At 60.2% G+C, this 15,793-nt stretch overlaps 1 protein-coding gene across 3 annotated transcripts; it reads left to right on the top strand.

The window, feature by feature from the left end:
* Nucleotides 1–304: 304 nt before the first annotated feature.
* On the top strand, nt 305–9,881 carry ODC1 (ornithine decarboxylase 1). 3 transcript variants are annotated; one of them, XM_045579744.1, is made up of 12 exons: nt 306–389; nt 2,273–2,356; nt 2,471–2,607; nt 3,044–3,217; nt 3,329–3,501; nt 3,728–3,862; nt 3,992–4,073; nt 4,204–4,287; nt 5,267–5,429; nt 5,509–5,621; nt 8,602–8,816; nt 9,412–9,881. In XM_045579744.1, the coding sequence occupies exons 3-12, from the start codon at nt 2,506–2,508 to the stop codon at nt 9,557–9,559; spliced, it is 1,389 nt and encodes a 462-aa protein (XP_045435700.1). In that variant the 5' UTR covers nt 306–389; nt 2,273–2,356; nt 2,471–2,505; the 3' UTR covers nt 9,560–9,881. The 3 variants fall into 3 exon arrangements, with proteins under 3 accessions (XP_036288455.1, XP_045435700.1, XP_036288454.1); XM_036432561.2 differs by having other exon boundaries at nt 2,273–2,378; XM_036432562.2 differs by lacking the exon at nt 3,728–3,862 and having other exon boundaries at nt 305–389; nt 2,273–2,378.
* Nucleotides 9,882–15,793: the final 5,912 nt, after the last annotated feature.

Genomic DNA, 15,793 nt, shown 5'->3' with positions numbered 1-15,793 from the left:
GCGCGGCGCGAGGCCGGGGGCGGGCCGGGCGGCCCTGGGCGGCGTGGGGCTTGGCCGCCCGCGCCCGCCGCCCCGCCCCGCCTCCGGGCCCCGGTTGGCCGCCGCCGCGCTCCGCCCTCCCTGGGAGGACGCCCGGCCGGAACCGATCGCGGCTGGTTTGAGCTGGTGCGTCTCCATGACGACACGCGCGGCGCTATAAGTAGCGGCGCCGCGGCCGCCGGCTTTGTCAGTCCCTCCGCCGCCTCCGCCGCCGCCGCCCCTCTGCAGCTCCGGCGCCACTCGGCCGGCGGTCTCCGCGGGAGGAGCGAGGCGGCGGGCGGCCGGCGGTCCTGCGCGCTCGGCGGCGGCGGCGGCTCCATGGGGTCGGCGTGAGGCGGCGGCGCTGCGAGGTGAGAGGGGCGCCGGGGCCGGGGGCGGGCGGGGCGGCCACGTGTCCCCGCGCCCCGGGCCGGCGGCCGGGACAGACCCGCGCCCGGGCCCGCGGGGTACTGTCCGCAGAGCCGGCCGTCGGGCCGCCGGGCTGCGGGCCCCGCCCGGGCCCCCGGGCCCCGCGGACGGTGTCTCCGAGCCGGAAGCTGCCGGGGGGCCCGGCCGTTCCTCCAGCCGCAGTTTTCCTCCCCAGACCCACGTGGCGCAGGTGCCGGGTGCGGAGGCCGGAGGCCGGGCTGCGCTGCGGACCGGGCTGCCTGCGCCGGGCTCGGCGTCGGGCGGGGTTGGCCGGTCGGCCGGTCGGTCGGCCGGCGAGTGCTGCTCTCGGGCCGAGCAGAGGACCCGGTAGAGAACCCCGAGCGCTGCCGGGGCGGAGATCCCCGGAGGCCCGTTTAGGAACCTGAGTGACAGGGACCCCAGACCAGCGGGCGGTCCGGGCGCAGGGCGGACGCAGGAGCCCACCCCGAGGCGCTCAGAACAGGCGGACCGGGGAGCACAAAGAATGCGGCCTGGATCGCAACCTGCGATCGGCGGCAGATAGCTGGCGGGTGTGCTGTTCTCGGTTCCGGTTGGCATCGGGCCCTCTCCATAACGGAGCCCACTGGGCTGGCGGGGAGGTGCCGCCTGCAGCTAACGGGTCTGTCGTCTCAGGGAACCGAGCGCCCGGGAGGTGCTCGCTCCCCCAGAGGCCGGAGGAAACGGCCCGGGGTAAGCCTGAGCATTGCCCGGACGGTAGGCAGTTAACGGCCCCCGCTGGCCCGGCCTCACCGCTTCCTCCCCTGATGCTCTGCGCTCTGGCCGGCGGGAGGCCGCTGCCGGCCGGAGGGGCGAGTTGGAGGCGGGCAGGCCCCGAGGTCACGCTCGGTGGAAGCTGGAACCGGCTCTGCCGGGCACGGGTCCGGATGGATGGCAGGCCCGTCCCCCTGGGTCTCTCACGTGCCCCGTGCCAGAGCGAAGTGCCCGGCCTCTGCCCGCGGGCTGCACAGGGGAAGCAGGCTGTACCGGCAGGAAGTGCGGCGGGTTAAATAAGTGACATTCAGCCGAAACCGGTTTGGCTCAGTGGATAGAGCGTTGGCTTGGGGACTGAAAGATCCCAGGTTCCATTCCGGTCAAGGGCATGTACCTTGGTTGCGGGCATATCTCCGGTAGGGGGTGTGCAAGAGGCAGCTGATCAATGACTCTTTCTCAAAGATGTTTCTAACTCTGTATCTCTCTCCCTTCCTCTCTGTACAAAATCAATAAGATAAATAAGTGACATTCAGACCTGTGTTGTTCACCCGGTCTTAGTCGATGAAGTCCAAAGACAGTGGCTCTGATTGTTAGCAGCTTTTGCTTACCCATAAGTCGTTATGCTGCTTACTTAAGCAAATATTGCAGATATCATTGTGCCTGTGGGAATTCCCGGAATTCTAATTTAGGAGGGAGCACTAGTCCGAGAACGCTGGTTTTTCTGACCAGATACAGCCACTATATTATATTGATTTGAAGATGCAGTTTTAAAAAATACATGCCCATCCTGCAAATAAAATTAGCTCATAAAATTCCCAGAAAACTTGAGCTCACTCTGTAAGTTGAGCCCTAGATGTTTCCATGATGTGATACTGTATAATTTAAAATGTTTATTTTAAATTTAAAATTCTCTATGAGATTTCAGTGCTGCTTAAAATAATCAGAGGTGTTGAGTCTGGTGTCCTCGGATGCTGTAGAGGTTTGTGGGTTGGTAACTTATTCCCAGGAGTAAGGGATTCCCAAACCCAGAGCAGCTCTGCTTCCTGGGTGGGCGCTGCTAGGGCCTGGGGTGTCCACTCGATGTGTCCTAAGGGGCAGCGCATCTGTGTTCCAGGCATTCCCACTGCTGCACGGGGAGGACCGTCCCCTGGACTGGGAGTTCCTGGAGAGCGCCTGAACAGCTGGCAGTACTTCCCAAGTCCCGGCTCCTCATTTTCCTTGTAAGTGTTCTTGGCCGCTGCACGTTCGTCTTGTTCAGAATGACTAAGTATTTGGTGTAATTTAATGAGCGAGTGTCTCCGCCCTTTCGCAGCGTGTAGCGTTTGGGAACGTCCAGAAACCGGGAACATGAACACCGTTAGGAATGAAGAGTTTGACTGCCATTTCCTCGATGAGGGCTTTACTGCCAAGGACATCCTGGACCAGAAAATCAATGAAGTCTCCTCTTCAGTAAGTACGAGGGCCGTGCTGGCAGTGTGGCCCGGGCAGTGCGGGCCCGGGGGCTTCGGTGGGGTCTGTGTGAGGGCACTTGGTGTCTTGTTGGGGAATGGAGAGTTTAATTGGCTGTGGGTCATCCAGAACAGTGGTTGGCAAACATGCAGCTCTTAGGCCCCGGGAGTGTGGCTCTTCCACAAAACACAATGCCGGGTGCACGCGCACAGTGCCATTGAAACGTCAGGGCCGTGCGCAGAAGTTGGTTTTCAGCTCTCAAAATAAATCTCAGTCGTCGTTCTGTTGATATCTGGCTCTGTTGACTAATGAGTTTGCCTACTGCTGGTCCAGGATAATAGTGACAGTCACATCGGTGTGTGGATCGAGGGTGCTGGGGAGATGAGGCCGAGGGCGCACGTTGTGTGCGGCTAAGAGCTCTGTGCCCCTCCTGTAGGATGATAAGGATGCCTTCTACGTCGCAGACCTGGGGGACGTTATAAAGAAACACCTGCGGTGGCTGAAAGCTCTCCCGAGGGTCACCCCCTTCTACGCAGTCAAATGCAACGACAGCAGCACCATCGTGAAGACCCTGGCTGCCATCGGGACGGGCTTTGACTGTGCCAGCAAGGTGAGCGTTGTTTCCTGGCCGTAGAGGGGCCGGGCGTGAAGGGACAACTCCCATGTTTGTTTCTGGCATGACTGGCTGCCTCTGTACAGCGCACCCTCTCTTCCTCCTCAGACTGAGATACAGCTGGTGCAGAGTCTCGGGGTGCCTCCCGAGAGGATCATCTACGCAAACCCCTGTAAACAAGTGTCTCAGATCAAATACGCCGCCAGTAGCGGAGTCCAGATGATGACTTTCGATAGCGAAGTGGAGCTGATGAAGGTGGCCAGGGCACATCCCAAGGCAAAGTGAGTTCCTGCAGGAGAGGGCGGGTGGGACGTGGGACCTGCATGTTGTCCCACGCGCTCCGATGGCAGGTGCTGGTGTGTGCTCCGTGAGTTCCTGTGCTGGCAGAGGCAGCGTGGGGAACGCGTACACCCCTTGGTTGGAAAGCAGTGTTGGGCCACCCCCAAGCCGAGGAGCCTAGCATGTGCGCGGGCGGCCCGGTACAATCGGCGCTCCTCTTGCTTCCAGGCTGGTTCTGCGGATCGCCACGGATGACTCCAAAGCAGTGTGTCGTCTCAGCGTTAAGTTTGGTGCCACACTCAGGACCAGCAGGCTTCTCTTGGAGCGGGCCAAGGAGCTGAGCATCGACGTCATTGGCGTGAGGTGGGGGCACGTGTGTGTGTGTGGGGGGGGGGGGAGAGGCTAAGATAAGGACAGACAATGTGCGTTTCACAGTCCGTTCCCGTGTGAACAGCCCCCCGGGGTGATAAAGAGCCTCTCCTTTGCCCCCAGCTTTCACGTGGGCAGCGGCTGCACGGACCCGGAGACCTTCGCACAGGCCATCGCCGATGCCCGCTGTGTCTTCGACATGGGGGTGAGTGCGGGACCCTCTGCACTGGGCAGGGCGGCCGGTCTGGTAGGAGTCCACACTGCGAGGCCTCAGCCGCCTCCGTTCTCCGAGGCCTGTTACACATTCGCTGTTTGACCGGTTTTCTTGCCTCTAGGCTGAGGTTGGCTTCAACATGTACCTGCTGGATATCGGTGGTGGCTTTCCTGGATCTGAGGATGCAAAGCTTAAATTTGAGGAGGTAAGTCATAGCAAAACTGACATGTGGTAGCTGCTTTAACAAGTCCCTGGTGGGGTACTTTACAACCTACGTGTTAGCTGATAATCAGAGGGACTAACAAACAGGAAAATAAATGTCCTGAGTGACTTTTGTGCTGTTTAAAAATGTATTTAATACTCTGGTTTTCTAAAGCGTGAGTTTCTATAATGTCTTGGGAAACAATTAAGAAATGTTGCTGTGGCGATGAGAGAACACACTGACTTCAGTGCAGCAAACTGGTACAGAGATGGTCACCGACTGCTCTGCTTTCCAGATGAAGACGAGTCGAGCGAGAAGACCTTCATGTGTTATGTGAATGATGGCGTGTATGGGTCCTTTACCTGCATCCTCTACGTCATTAACGGGTTCTGTGACTTTAAATGAGACAGCTTGTAACAAAACAGCTGCTTTTTGCTTGGCTGAGCGATGGACCTGAGGGCTCCGTCCCCGTGGCTGCTCATCGGTGTGATAGCATCATGTCAGGCGCCATGATGAACCTGCTGTGCATCTCTGTGCCAGACGTGCTTTGCCAGGACTCGCGTTTCCTCTTAAAACATTGTGTCTAGTCACTTAGGAAATTCAGCCCCATTAAATGGCATTGAAGCTTATAAAATATCCACATTGTTACTTGTTCAAATTCTGTGAGGCTGACAGAATAGTTTATCCTGTTGGCATGTATTTGCTACATAAAAATGTTTGGGGACACTCTGATCCCTCAGTAAGTAATACATTTGTTTATCATTTGATAAAATCGTCCCTATAACATCTTAGATGATAGAAAGGTATCAGGAGGGGAATCCAAGTGAAACGCAGGCCGGTGTTGAGGGCATTGTTTATTTTTGGCTGTTGCCTGTGATAACCTTGTGAGGCTGTGAAACGTTTTCTATCACCGCGCAGCACTGCTCTCCGCCGCCTGGCTCCCCTGATGGCTGACTGCTCTTGTCTGTGTCTCATTCCGTAGATCACCAGTGTAATCAACCCAGCCCTGGACAAGTATTTTCCCTCAGACTCGGGAGTGACACTCATAGCTGAGCCCGGCAGATACTACGTTGCATCAGCTTTCACGCTTGCAGTCAACATCATTGCCAAGAAACTGGTCTTAAAGGAACAGACGGGCTCTGACGGTAGGTGTGAAGGGGAGCATCTGGGCACGTGTGAGTGGGAGCTGGTACAGAGATGGTCACTGACTGCTCTGCTTTCCAGATGAAGACGAGTCGAGCGAGAAGACCTTCATGTATTACGTGAATGATGGCGTGTATGGGTCCTTCAACTGCATCCTCTACGATCATGCGCACGTGAAGCCCCTTCTGCAGAAGGTACCTGCCGTCTGAGTGCTGTGTGCGGTCCGCGTGCTGTGTGTGAGTCCGTGTGCTGTGTGTGCAGTCTGCGTGCTGTGTGTGAGTCCGTGTGCTGTGTGTGAGTCCGTGTGCTGTGTGTGTCCTGTGTGCTGTGTGCGCGGTCCGCGTGCTGTGTGTGAGTCCGTGTGCTGTGTGTGAGTCCGTGTGCTGTGTGTGAGTCCGTGTGCTGTGTGTGCAGTCTGCGTGCTGTGTGTGAGTCCGCGTGCTGTGTGAGTCCGTGTGCTGTGTGCGCGGTCCGCGTGCTGTGTGTGACCTGTGTGCTGTGTGTGCAGTCTGCGTGCTGTGTGTGAGTCCGCGTGCTGTGTGAGTCCGTGTGCTGTGTGTGAGTCCGTGTGCTGTGTGTGAGTCCGTGTGCTGTGTGCGCGGTCCGCGTGCTGTGTGTGAGTCCGTGTGCTGTGTGTGAGTCCGTGTGCTGTGTGCGGTCCGCGTGCTGTGTGAGTCCGTGTGCTGTGTGCGCGGTCCGCGTGCTGTGTGTGCGGTCCGCGTGCTGTGTGTGCGGTCCGCGTGCTGTGTGTGACCTGTGTGCTGTGTGTGAGTCCGCGTGCTGTGTGTGACCTGTGTGCTGTGTGTGACCTGTGTGCTGTGTGTGCGGTCCGCATGCTGTGTGTGACCTGTGTGCTGTGTGAGTCCGTGTGCTGTGTGTGCGGTCCGCGTGTTGTGTGTGACCTGTGTGCTGTGTGTGCGGTCCGCGTGCTGTGTGTGACCTGTGTGCTGTGTGTGCGGTCCGCGTGTTGTGTGTGACCTGTGTGCTGTGTGTGAGTCCGCGTGCTGTGTGTGACCTGTGTGCTGTGTGAGTCCGTGTGCTGTGTGTGCGGTCCGCGTGTTGTGTGTGACCTGTGTGCTGTGTGCGTGGTCCCCGTGCTGTGTGTGACCTGTGTGCTGTGTGAGTCCGTGTGCTGTGTGTGTGGTCCGCGTGCTGTGTGTGCGGTCCGCGTGCTGTGTGTGACCTGTGTGCTGTGTGTGCGGTCCGCGTGCTGTGTGTGACCTGTGTGCTGTGTGTGACCTGTGTGCTGTGTGTGAGTCCGCGTGCTGTGTGCGCGGTCCGCGTGCTGTGTGTGTGAGTCCGCGTGCTGTGTGTGACCTGTGTGCTGTGTGTGAGTCCGCGTGCTGTGTGTGACCTGTGTGCTGTGTGAGTCCGCGTGCTGTGTGTGACCTGTGTGCTGTGTGTGGTCCGCGTGCTGTGTGTGACCTGTGTGCTGTGTGAGTCCGCGTGCTGTGTGTGCGGTCCGCGTGCTGTGTGAGTCCGTGTGCTGTGTGCGCGGTCCGCGTGCTGTGTGTGCGGTCCGCGTGCTGTGTGTGCGGTCCGCGTGCTGTGTGTGACCTGTGTGCTGTGTGTGCGGTCCGCGTGCTGTGTGTGACCTGTGTGCTGTGTGTGCGGTCCGCGTGTTGTGTGTGACCTGTGTGCTGTGTGTGAGTCCGCGTGCTGTGTGTGACCTGTGTGCTGTGTGAGTCCGTGTGCTGTGTGTGCGGTCCGCGTGTTGTGTGTGACCTGTGTGCTGTGTGCGTGGTCCCCGTGCTGTGTGTGACCTGTGTGCTGTGTGAGTCCGTGTGCTGTGTGTGTGGTCCGCGTGCTGTGTGTGCGGTCCGCGTGCTATGTGTGACCTGTGTGCTGTGTGTGCGGTCCGCGTGCTGTGTGTGACCTGTGTGCTGTGTGTGACCTGTGTGCTGTGTGTGAGTCAGTGTGCTGTGTGCGCGGTCCGCGTGCTGTGTGTGTGAGTCCGCGTGCTGTGTGTGACCTGTGTGCTGTGTGTGAGTCCGCGTGCTGTGTGTGACCTGTGTGCTGTGTGAGTCCGCGTGCTGTGTGTGACCTGTGTGCTGTGTGTGGTCCGCGTGCTGTGTGTGACCTGTGTGCTGTGTGAGTCCGCGTGCTGTGTGTGCGGTCCGCGTGCTGTGTGAGTCCGTGTGCTGTGTGCGCGGTCCGCGTGCTGTGTGTGCGGTCCGCGTGCTGTGTGTGCGGTCCGCGTGCTGTGTGTGACCTGTGTGCTGTGTGTGAGTCCGCGTGCTGTGTGTGACCTGTGTGCTGTGTGAGTCCGTGTGCTGTGTGTGCGGTCCGCGTGTTGTGTGTGACCTGTGTGCTGTGTGTGCGGTCCGCGTGCTGTGTGTGACCTGTGTGCTGTGTGTGCGGTCCGCGTGTTGTGTGTGACCTGTGTGCTGTGTGTGAGTCCGCGTGCTGTGTGTGACCTGTGTGCTGTGTGAGTCCGTGTGCTGTGTGTGCGGTCCGCGTGTTGTGTGTGACCTGTGTGCTGTGTGCGTGGTCCCCGTGCTGTGTGTGACCTGTGTGCTGTGTGAGTCCGTGTGCTGTGTGTGTGGTCCGCGTGCTGTGTGTGCGGTCCGCGTGCTATGTGTGACCTGTGTGCTGTGTGTGCGGTCCGCGTGCTGTGTGTGACCTGTGTGCTGTGTGTGACCTGTGTGCTGTGTGTGAGTCCGTGTGCTGTGTGTGCGGTCCGCGTGCTGTGTGTGAGTCCGTGTGCTGTGTGTGCGGTCCGCGCGCTGTGTGTGCGGTCCGCGTGCTGTGTGTGACCTGTGTGCTGTGTGAGTCCGCGTGCTGTGTGTGCGGTCCGCGTGCTGTGTGTGACCTGTGTGCTGTGTGAGTCCGCGTGCTGTGTGTGCGGTCCGCGTGCTGTGTGTGACCTGTGTGCTGTGTGAGTCCGTGTGCTGTGTGTGCGGTCCGCGTGCTGTGTGTGAGTCCGTGTGCTGTGTGTGAGTCCGCGTGCTGTGTGTGACCTGTGTGCTGTGTGTGAGTCCGCGTGCTGTGTGTGACCTGTGTGCTGTGTGTGCGGTCCGCGTGCTGTGTGTGACCTGTGTGCTGTGTGAGTCCGCGTGCTGTGTGTGACCTGTGTGCTGTGTGTGACCTGTGTGCTGTGTGTGAGTCCGTGTGCTGTGTGCGCGAGGGAGGAGGTGGCCGTGGTGAGGGTGACGGCATGTTTCTCCCATGCAGAGGCCCAAACCAGACGAGAAGTACTACTCCTCCAGCATCTGGGGCCCCACCTGCGACGGCCTGGACCGCATCGTGGAGCGCGGTGCCCTGCCCGAGATGCACGTGGGCGACTGGATGCTGTTCGAGAACATGGGTGCCTACACCGTGGCTGCTGCCTCCACGTTCAACGGCTTCCAGCGGCCCACCATCTACTACGTCATGTCAGGGCCCACGTGGTTAGTGCCGGCGCGTGTGCGGGCCTGATAAGACCCCCCGGACCTGCCCCCCCCCCGCCCCCCCAGCGGCGGCCCCTGAACGCCGAGGGCTCCCACGGGGCCTAGAAGCAGGGCGGCAGGGCAGCTCGTCCTGGGCTGACCCTGAGCCTGTCTCCGAAGCCCTTCCTGGTGTAGGTGTCCCCGGCTGTAGCAAATGTACTTTTTAGGGGGGGAAAGGGAATAGATATCTTTGATTTATGGTCTGTCTTACTCTAATTGAAAGGAATGATGCTGCTTGATTAAATGCTCTAGAAAATTTGAAGAATACAAATGGATGGAAAAATCTCTCCAATAACTGTGATTTGTATTTTCAGATTTTCCCTGATCCGTAACCATTTTTAGAAAAGTCTGGTTAAGATATTTTCTAAATTGTGTGGCGGGAATATGTTAATGAGAGCATGTGGCCTGTAAGATGGTTCTGGAGAAATGCCAGCTTTAGAAACACTGAGGTGCTCCTCACGGCAGTGACAAGGGAGTGAGTGGCCCATGAGAAAGCTAGTGGGAGCTGCTCGGTGTGGGTGACGCGGGCTCCTCAGTGTGCCCTCCTCTCTTCCAGGCAACTGATGCAGCAGGTCCGGAACCGCGGCTTCCCGCCGGAGGCGGAGGTGGAGGAGGACGCCAGCGCCCTGCCCGTGTCCTGCGCCTGGGAGAGTGGGATGGAGCTGCTCCCCACAGCCTGCGCGCCGGCCCGCGTTAACGTGTAGACGCCATTCCGTAGCTGTTACGCGGGTGTAGCTTGACTTAAGGATGGGGGACCACTTAACTTAATGAGTGCTAGTTTGGAATGTCTTTGTAAGCGGGTGACAGATGGAACAAGGTGGAAGGCCTAGGCGACGGGGTCACACTTACGTGTTCCTATGGAAACTATTTGACTATTTGTTTTATATGGATTTTTACTCAATTCTCAAACATGCTACTGCAGAGCGCCCCTCAGCTGTCAAGCAAGCATTTGTAGCTTGTGTTGGCAGAACCAGCCGAGGCTGAGTGCTGTGACCTGTTTTACCAATAAAGTTCCTTGGAAACGAGGCTCTGAGAGGTCTTCAGTGTGTCCGTCCACACGCCCGCCTTGCTGTTTCCACACATGGGAATCCGTGTTCTCATCTTCCCAGAGGACTTCTTTTTTTTAAATATATTTTATTGATTTTTATACAGAGAGGAAGAGAGAGAGAGAGAGAGGTAGAAACATCGATGAGAGAGAGTCATCGATCAGCTGCCTCTTGCACACCCCCTACTGGGGATGTGCCCGCAACCAAGGTACATGCCCTTGACCGGAATTGAACCTTGGACCCTTCAGTCCCCAAGCCAACGCTCTATCCATTGAGCCAAACTGGTCTCCCTAGATGACTTTTCTGTTGGGCATTTCTATGTCAAGTCCATGCGTCTGCGTGACGTTAGCCGGGAGTCCTCGAAGGGGAGGGTCTAGCCCCAGGTAGCAGGAGGGAACAGGATGGATGAGCAAGACCACGTCTGCCCTGGTGGCTCAGCTGCCCAAAGGGCCCCAGTGCCGGGACTGCAATGCCCAAAGCCCCCTGGCCAGTGCCAGGGGAGGTGCAGGCGGCCTCGGAGCCCTGCCCATCTGGCAGCACCCCCAGGCAGGTGCTGTGGCTACAAGTCAGGAATTGCAGCCTTTGGCAGTCCGCTTAAATCCAGCAGCACTTTGTGGTAGACCTTTTTCCCTGACCACTACATCCCCCAAAGTAGCAGGCCCACGCACAGGCGGCTGTACCCAGCAGGCACCAGGGCCACGCAGAAACAGCAGCTTCGCCTCCCTCTGGCCATGGGTTTGGCTAGGGCGGGGTTCAGAGGCTGCGGCTAGGCCCTTGTCCACTGGCTGGTGTCCCAGTAGGAAAAGGAGGCAGCGTCCCCCTGGCCCAGCGCTCCTACCAACTTCCAACGTCGGATTCTCCTGTGGGTGTGAGTCCCGCACTTTGGGCTCATACATATATACACGCCCTTGACCGGAATCAAACCCGGACCTTCCAGTCCACAGGCCAACACTATCCACTGAGCCAAACCAGTTGCGCTGGGCTCCATTTTTAAAAAACACCGTTTGCAGGTGGCTTGCCAAAACGCCCCAGGCGTGTGGTGTGCCGCCCGGCACTCGCCGTGGCAGGGCCCTGCGCCCCGGGAGGCGGCTCCCTCCGCTGGGCTGCGGAGCGGCAGGTCCGCTCCAGGGGCGCCTCCAGCTGCACCTGCGGCCGGGCCAGTGTGCAGCCACTTCCACCCGGCGGCTCTCCTGCCTTCCCGCCACCTCCACTGGCAGGTGCAGGTGGCGCAGGGGGCCTCTGTGAGGGAGGCCCCTATGGCTGCCCAAGCTTGCCGTAAACAGGGAGGTGGCGTGTGACGGGAACGGAAAGCCGTGTAACCAGCTGTGAGCAGCTGCCACCATCGGAGCCGATGTCTGGATTTCCACAGGAGCATTTTTATCGAAGAGAGTTTAGTGCAAACTCTAGTTTAACTTGTAAGTTAGGAAGAGCCGAAGAGGAAATGCCAAGTGTGCAGGGTGGCTCCGATCGGCGGAGGGGGCCACTCTGGTTAGTGGACGCTCCGTTAGCCGCTTGCAGGACCTGTTCAGATTTCCCGACAATGATTTGACACTGGAAAATCATTTTGTTGTTAATCCTATTTTGTTGTTAATCCTCACCAAGGATATTTTCGCCATTGATTTTTAGAATGGAAAGGAAGGAGAGAAACATGGATGTGAAAGAGAGACATGGATTGGTTGCCTCCAGCATGTGCCCTGGGGAAGGGGGGGAGGGGCGGTAGGGTTGGAGCCTGCAATCCTTGACCAGAATCCTTCAATCCACAAACCAATGCTCCAACTACTGAGCCACCCGGCTAGGGCTGACTACTGTCCCTGTAAACGTTGGCTCCTGCCACATAAAACATGCCTGCTCTTCCCACGTAGTGATGGTGCTCTGAGGGTGGTGGTGACCCTGCCAGGCCCTGCTATCAGAACCCCCGGGGTGCCAGCCTGGACCAGCCTGTGAGTGACGGACCTTCAACCTGAAATGACGGGAATCCAGAGCTGGGAGGTCTCTGCCGGGGACGGGAGCAGAGCTCCGCGGAGGTGAACTGTGACCCAGCGAAGGCGGAGCCTCGAGGCCCTGGCCCTGTGGTGGGGGAAGGGCTGGGGAGTCACGGTAACGGGAGTCACGGTAACGGGAGTCACGGTAACGGGAGTCACTAACGGAGCCGGCAGCCTGAGCTGTGCGGAGCCTCCGCGGGGACCGCCCACCCGCGGCCCTGCAGGCGGAACTCACAGTGAAGCCAGCGGGAAGCTGGCCAGCGGGGAGCTGGCTTCGGAGCTCAGAGCCCGCTGTGGGCCGATGGCCTAACCCCTCAGCCCTACGGCCCCAAACCCATCCCTTTTCTTTTAAATCCTCACCCGAGGATCTTTTCCCAGTGATTTTTAGAGGGGGAAAGACAGAGAAACATCGATGTGAGAGAAACACATCTGTTGGTTGCCTCCTGCATGCACCCCAACCAAGGCCCCGAGGTACGTGCCCTTGGCTGGAATCGAACCCAGGAACCTTTGGTCTGAAGTCCAATGCTCTATCCACTGAGCCAAACTGGCCAGGGCCAGATCCATTGCTTCAATTTTATTTTTATTTATTTATTTATTTATTTATTAAATATATATTTTATTGATTTTTGTACAGAGTGGAAGGGAGAGAGACAGAGAGTTCGAAACATCAATGAGAGAGAGTCATCGATCAGCTGCCTCTTGCACACCCCCCACTGGGGATGTGCCCGCAACCAAGGTACATGCCCTTGACCGGAATTGAACCCGGGGCCCTTCAGTCCCCAAGCAGACCCTCTATCCATTGAGCCAAACCGGTCCCGGCCGATTTTATTTTTTTAAATTATTTTTCTTTCTTTTCTAAATATGTTTTTATTGATTTCAGGTGAAGGGAGAAGGAGTGAGATAAAAATTTCAATGATGAGAATCATGATCAGCTGCCTCCTGCACGCTCCCCACTAAGGATCTAGCCTGCAACCTGGGCATGTGTCCTTGCCTGGAATCGAACCTGGGACCCTTCAGTCTGCAGGCTGACGCTATCCACTGAGCCAAACCAGCTAGGACTAAATCCATTGCTTTAAAAATATGTACATTAAAAATAAATTAATTAAAAAATTAAAAAAAATATATATATATACATTTTTATTGATTTCAGAGAGAAAGACAGAGGGAGACATAGAAACATCAACAATGAAAGAGAATCATTGATTTTCTGCCTCCTGCACACCCCTCACTGTGGGAGTCAAGCCCACAACCCAGGCCTGTGCCCTGACCAGGAATCAAACCGTGGCCTCCTGGTTCCTAGGTTGATGCTCAGCCCCTGAGCCACGCCAGCCGGGCTCTCGGCCTCTGCTTTCACAGATGGGATGCAGGGCAAAGAGGCCAAGTGATTCCAGGAGAGCGAGCCCATCAGGAGGGCCTGGAGGAAGCAGGTCCTGCTGCCCTGGCCTCTCGCTGGGGGAGAAACACCGAGGCTGGAACGAGCCCCTTTCTCTGCCCTCCCCCAGCCTCATCCAGCCCACAGCTCCAGCCCTGCGGGATGGCACCCTGAGCTGCGGTCACGCCTGGGCGGGCTGCAGTGACCCCGCCGAGTCCAGCCTGGCAGTGACCAGGCCCCCACGCTCCCAGCCCGAGCCGGAGGCTGGCGCGCGTGCCCCTGGTCATCAGGGGAGGCAGGGAGCACACCTGGGGACCTTGTGCTGTCCCGGGCGATGGGAGGATTTTCTCATCCTGATTCCAGAATGAGGAGGGTCAGGTCGTGAGGGTCAGTCCGTGCCTCTGGCCTGGGGTCACCGCGGTGGAGCCAGAGTCCAGGTGACCCTCCCCGGCCTGTGGTCTCGGTGGTGAGGGCTGAGCGGGGGTCAAGCTCAGGGGCCGGAGCCGGACTGAGGCCAGTCACTGGCATGACCCTCACGTGCCCGGCCCTGGGGGGGCCTGGGAGCGGCCCCTCCACGTCTGACCGGCCCAGGCTGTGCAGGCTCGGCCCATGGCTGACACGGGGGCTGCCGGGCACAGCAGTCAGCACGTGAGATACCGGTGAGACCGTGCCCGCTGAAGACCGGCTGGTTTATCTGAAATTCAGTCTAATCGGCGCCGTTGCCAGGCCTCTGAGCACAGGTGCCAGGCGCCCAGCCTCAGATTCCAGGTTCTGTCACCCACTCACCCAACACCAACAAGCTCTGGGCGCCTGAGGGATGCAGACATCCCAGCCCGTAGGCCCTCCCGGCCACCGCCACCAGGGGGCAGCAGCGCCCAGCGCCCGGGCTCCTCTGCAGGTGGGGGCCTGACCCCGGTCCCAGTTTAGCACACGAGCCAATGGGCACAGGGCTGTGGGGAGAGACTGTGGGGACGGGGTGGCCTGGCTCAGGGAGAGCCAGGGCTGGAGGAAGGGGCTCCAGCAGCTCGTCCCCACACCAGGCTGCTCCCTGAAACCCTTCCTGAGCCCCACGGGGAAGCCCCAGCCCCGCCCTGGCCTCCTGCCTGGCCAGGGAACAGCTCCTGGGGCCCCCCAGCCTGTGCCTGCGGCCCCTGCCTGTGGGCGTGGGTGAGGCCCCCAGCCACCCCCTGGGGTGCCCACAGGCCCCGCAGCCCTGGGCTCTGCTCACAGCCGCCCGTCCTGGCCGGGCGCAGGTGGGTGCTGCGGGAAAAGAGGGTGCTGTCCCCGCCCATCTCCCCCCACCCCCCACCCACGGAGCCGGCCCTGAGGCAGGGTCCAGGCCCGCCCCCATGACCAGTGTCGCCTGCTTCCCGTCTCTGAGCACTGCCCACACTGGGGCTGCCCCAGGGGGCCTGGCCCCAGCCCCGCTCTGACCCCACACCAGAGGGCGGGGCCCTCTGCCCGCTGACATGCAGGGCCCCGGTCAGGGCCCCGGCTCCCCAGTCCTGTCTGGCTGCTGGGACAGGGAGGGCCTCGGCCAGGGTCAGGAGCCGAGCTGGGACGTGTGCCAGGCGTGTGGGGGCGTGTCCGGGCTGGGCCGGTGGTGGGCCACACTGACTCATTCCTCCTCAGTCACTCCCTCTGCCGAGCAGCTGGCTCTGCCGGCCGGGCCGGGAGCAGCCGTGGCGGCCGGGGTGCAGGGTGTGGAGGGAGGACACACACACTTCACACTGGGCCCCCCACAGCCGTGCCCGACTCAGCCACAGACCACACCTCCCGTCCCTCCCAACACAGACACCCCAACACACGACACCCCAACCGCAGACCGGCACACGTGTGCCCAGGGACGGGGTGAGCCCGGGGCGGGGCGGGGGGGCAGGGCCCGGCTGGCGTGGGTGACGCCGTGGGGCAGCCCTTCCTGCCGGTTCTGTCACCTCCAGCCCCAGTGCGGTGTGAGGTGCAGGAGCAGGTCCCCACGCGGGCCAGGTGCGGGCGGCCAGGGCCGGGGGCCATGCCTGTGCCGGAGACATGGCCTCCTCTGTGCGCCCACGGCCGCCTGGCTGATCACACCCGGGGGGGGGGTCCCCGTGAACCCGCCGAGGACAGTCCTCTGCTCCCCGTGCTCCCCGCAGGCGTGGAGACAGACACAGTGACCCAGAGGGGCCCGGGGCGCGGTCACAAACACGGGGCCCCGGGTGCGGGCAGGGGGGGCGTGAGACAGCGGGGCCCACCCTCCCCAGGGCACAGGGGCGGGGGGTGAGACCGCGGGGCCCACCCTCCCCAGGGCACAGGGGCGGGGGTGAGACCAGGGGGCCCACCCTCCCCAGGGCGTGTGTGGGGGGGGTGGTGGGGAGGTGAGACCGAGGGGCCCACCCTCCCCAGGGCACAGGGGCGGGGGTGAGACCGAGGGGCCCACCCTCCCCAGGGCACAGGGGCGGGGGTGAGACCAGGGGGCCCACCCTCCTCAGGGCACAGGGGCGGGGGTGAGACGGAGGGGCCCACCCTCCCTAGGGTGCGGGGGGGGGGGTTCTCAGGGAG

Source organism: Pipistrellus kuhlii, unplaced genomic scaffold, assembly GCF_014108245.1.
Source record: "Pipistrellus kuhlii isolate mPipKuh1 unplaced genomic scaffold, mPipKuh1.p scaffold_m20_p_112, whole genome shotgun sequence".
Classification (NCBI taxonomy): Eukaryota; Metazoa; Chordata; class Mammalia; order Chiroptera; family Vespertilionidae; genus Pipistrellus; species Pipistrellus kuhlii.
Note: the sequence above shows the minus strand (reverse complement) of the source record. Positions and strands in the feature narration are given on the sequence as shown.

What these genes read in the sequence shown, in the direction of transcription:
- ODC1 (XM_045579744.1), top strand. Translation starts at nt 2,506, where the DNA reads ATGAACACCGTTAGGAATGAAGAGTTTGACTGCCATTTCCTCGATGAG. An exon ending in GCTGTGTCTTCGACATGGGG is followed by an intron (nt 4,074 to 4,203) that starts GTGAGTGCGGGA and finishes TCTTGCCTCTAG; the next exon opens with GCTGAGGTTGGCTTCAACAT. An exon ending in TGAAGCCCCTTCTGCAGAAG is followed by an intron (nt 5,622 to 8,601) that starts GTACCTGCCGTC and finishes TCTCCCATGCAG; the next exon opens with AGGCCCAAACCAGACGAGAA.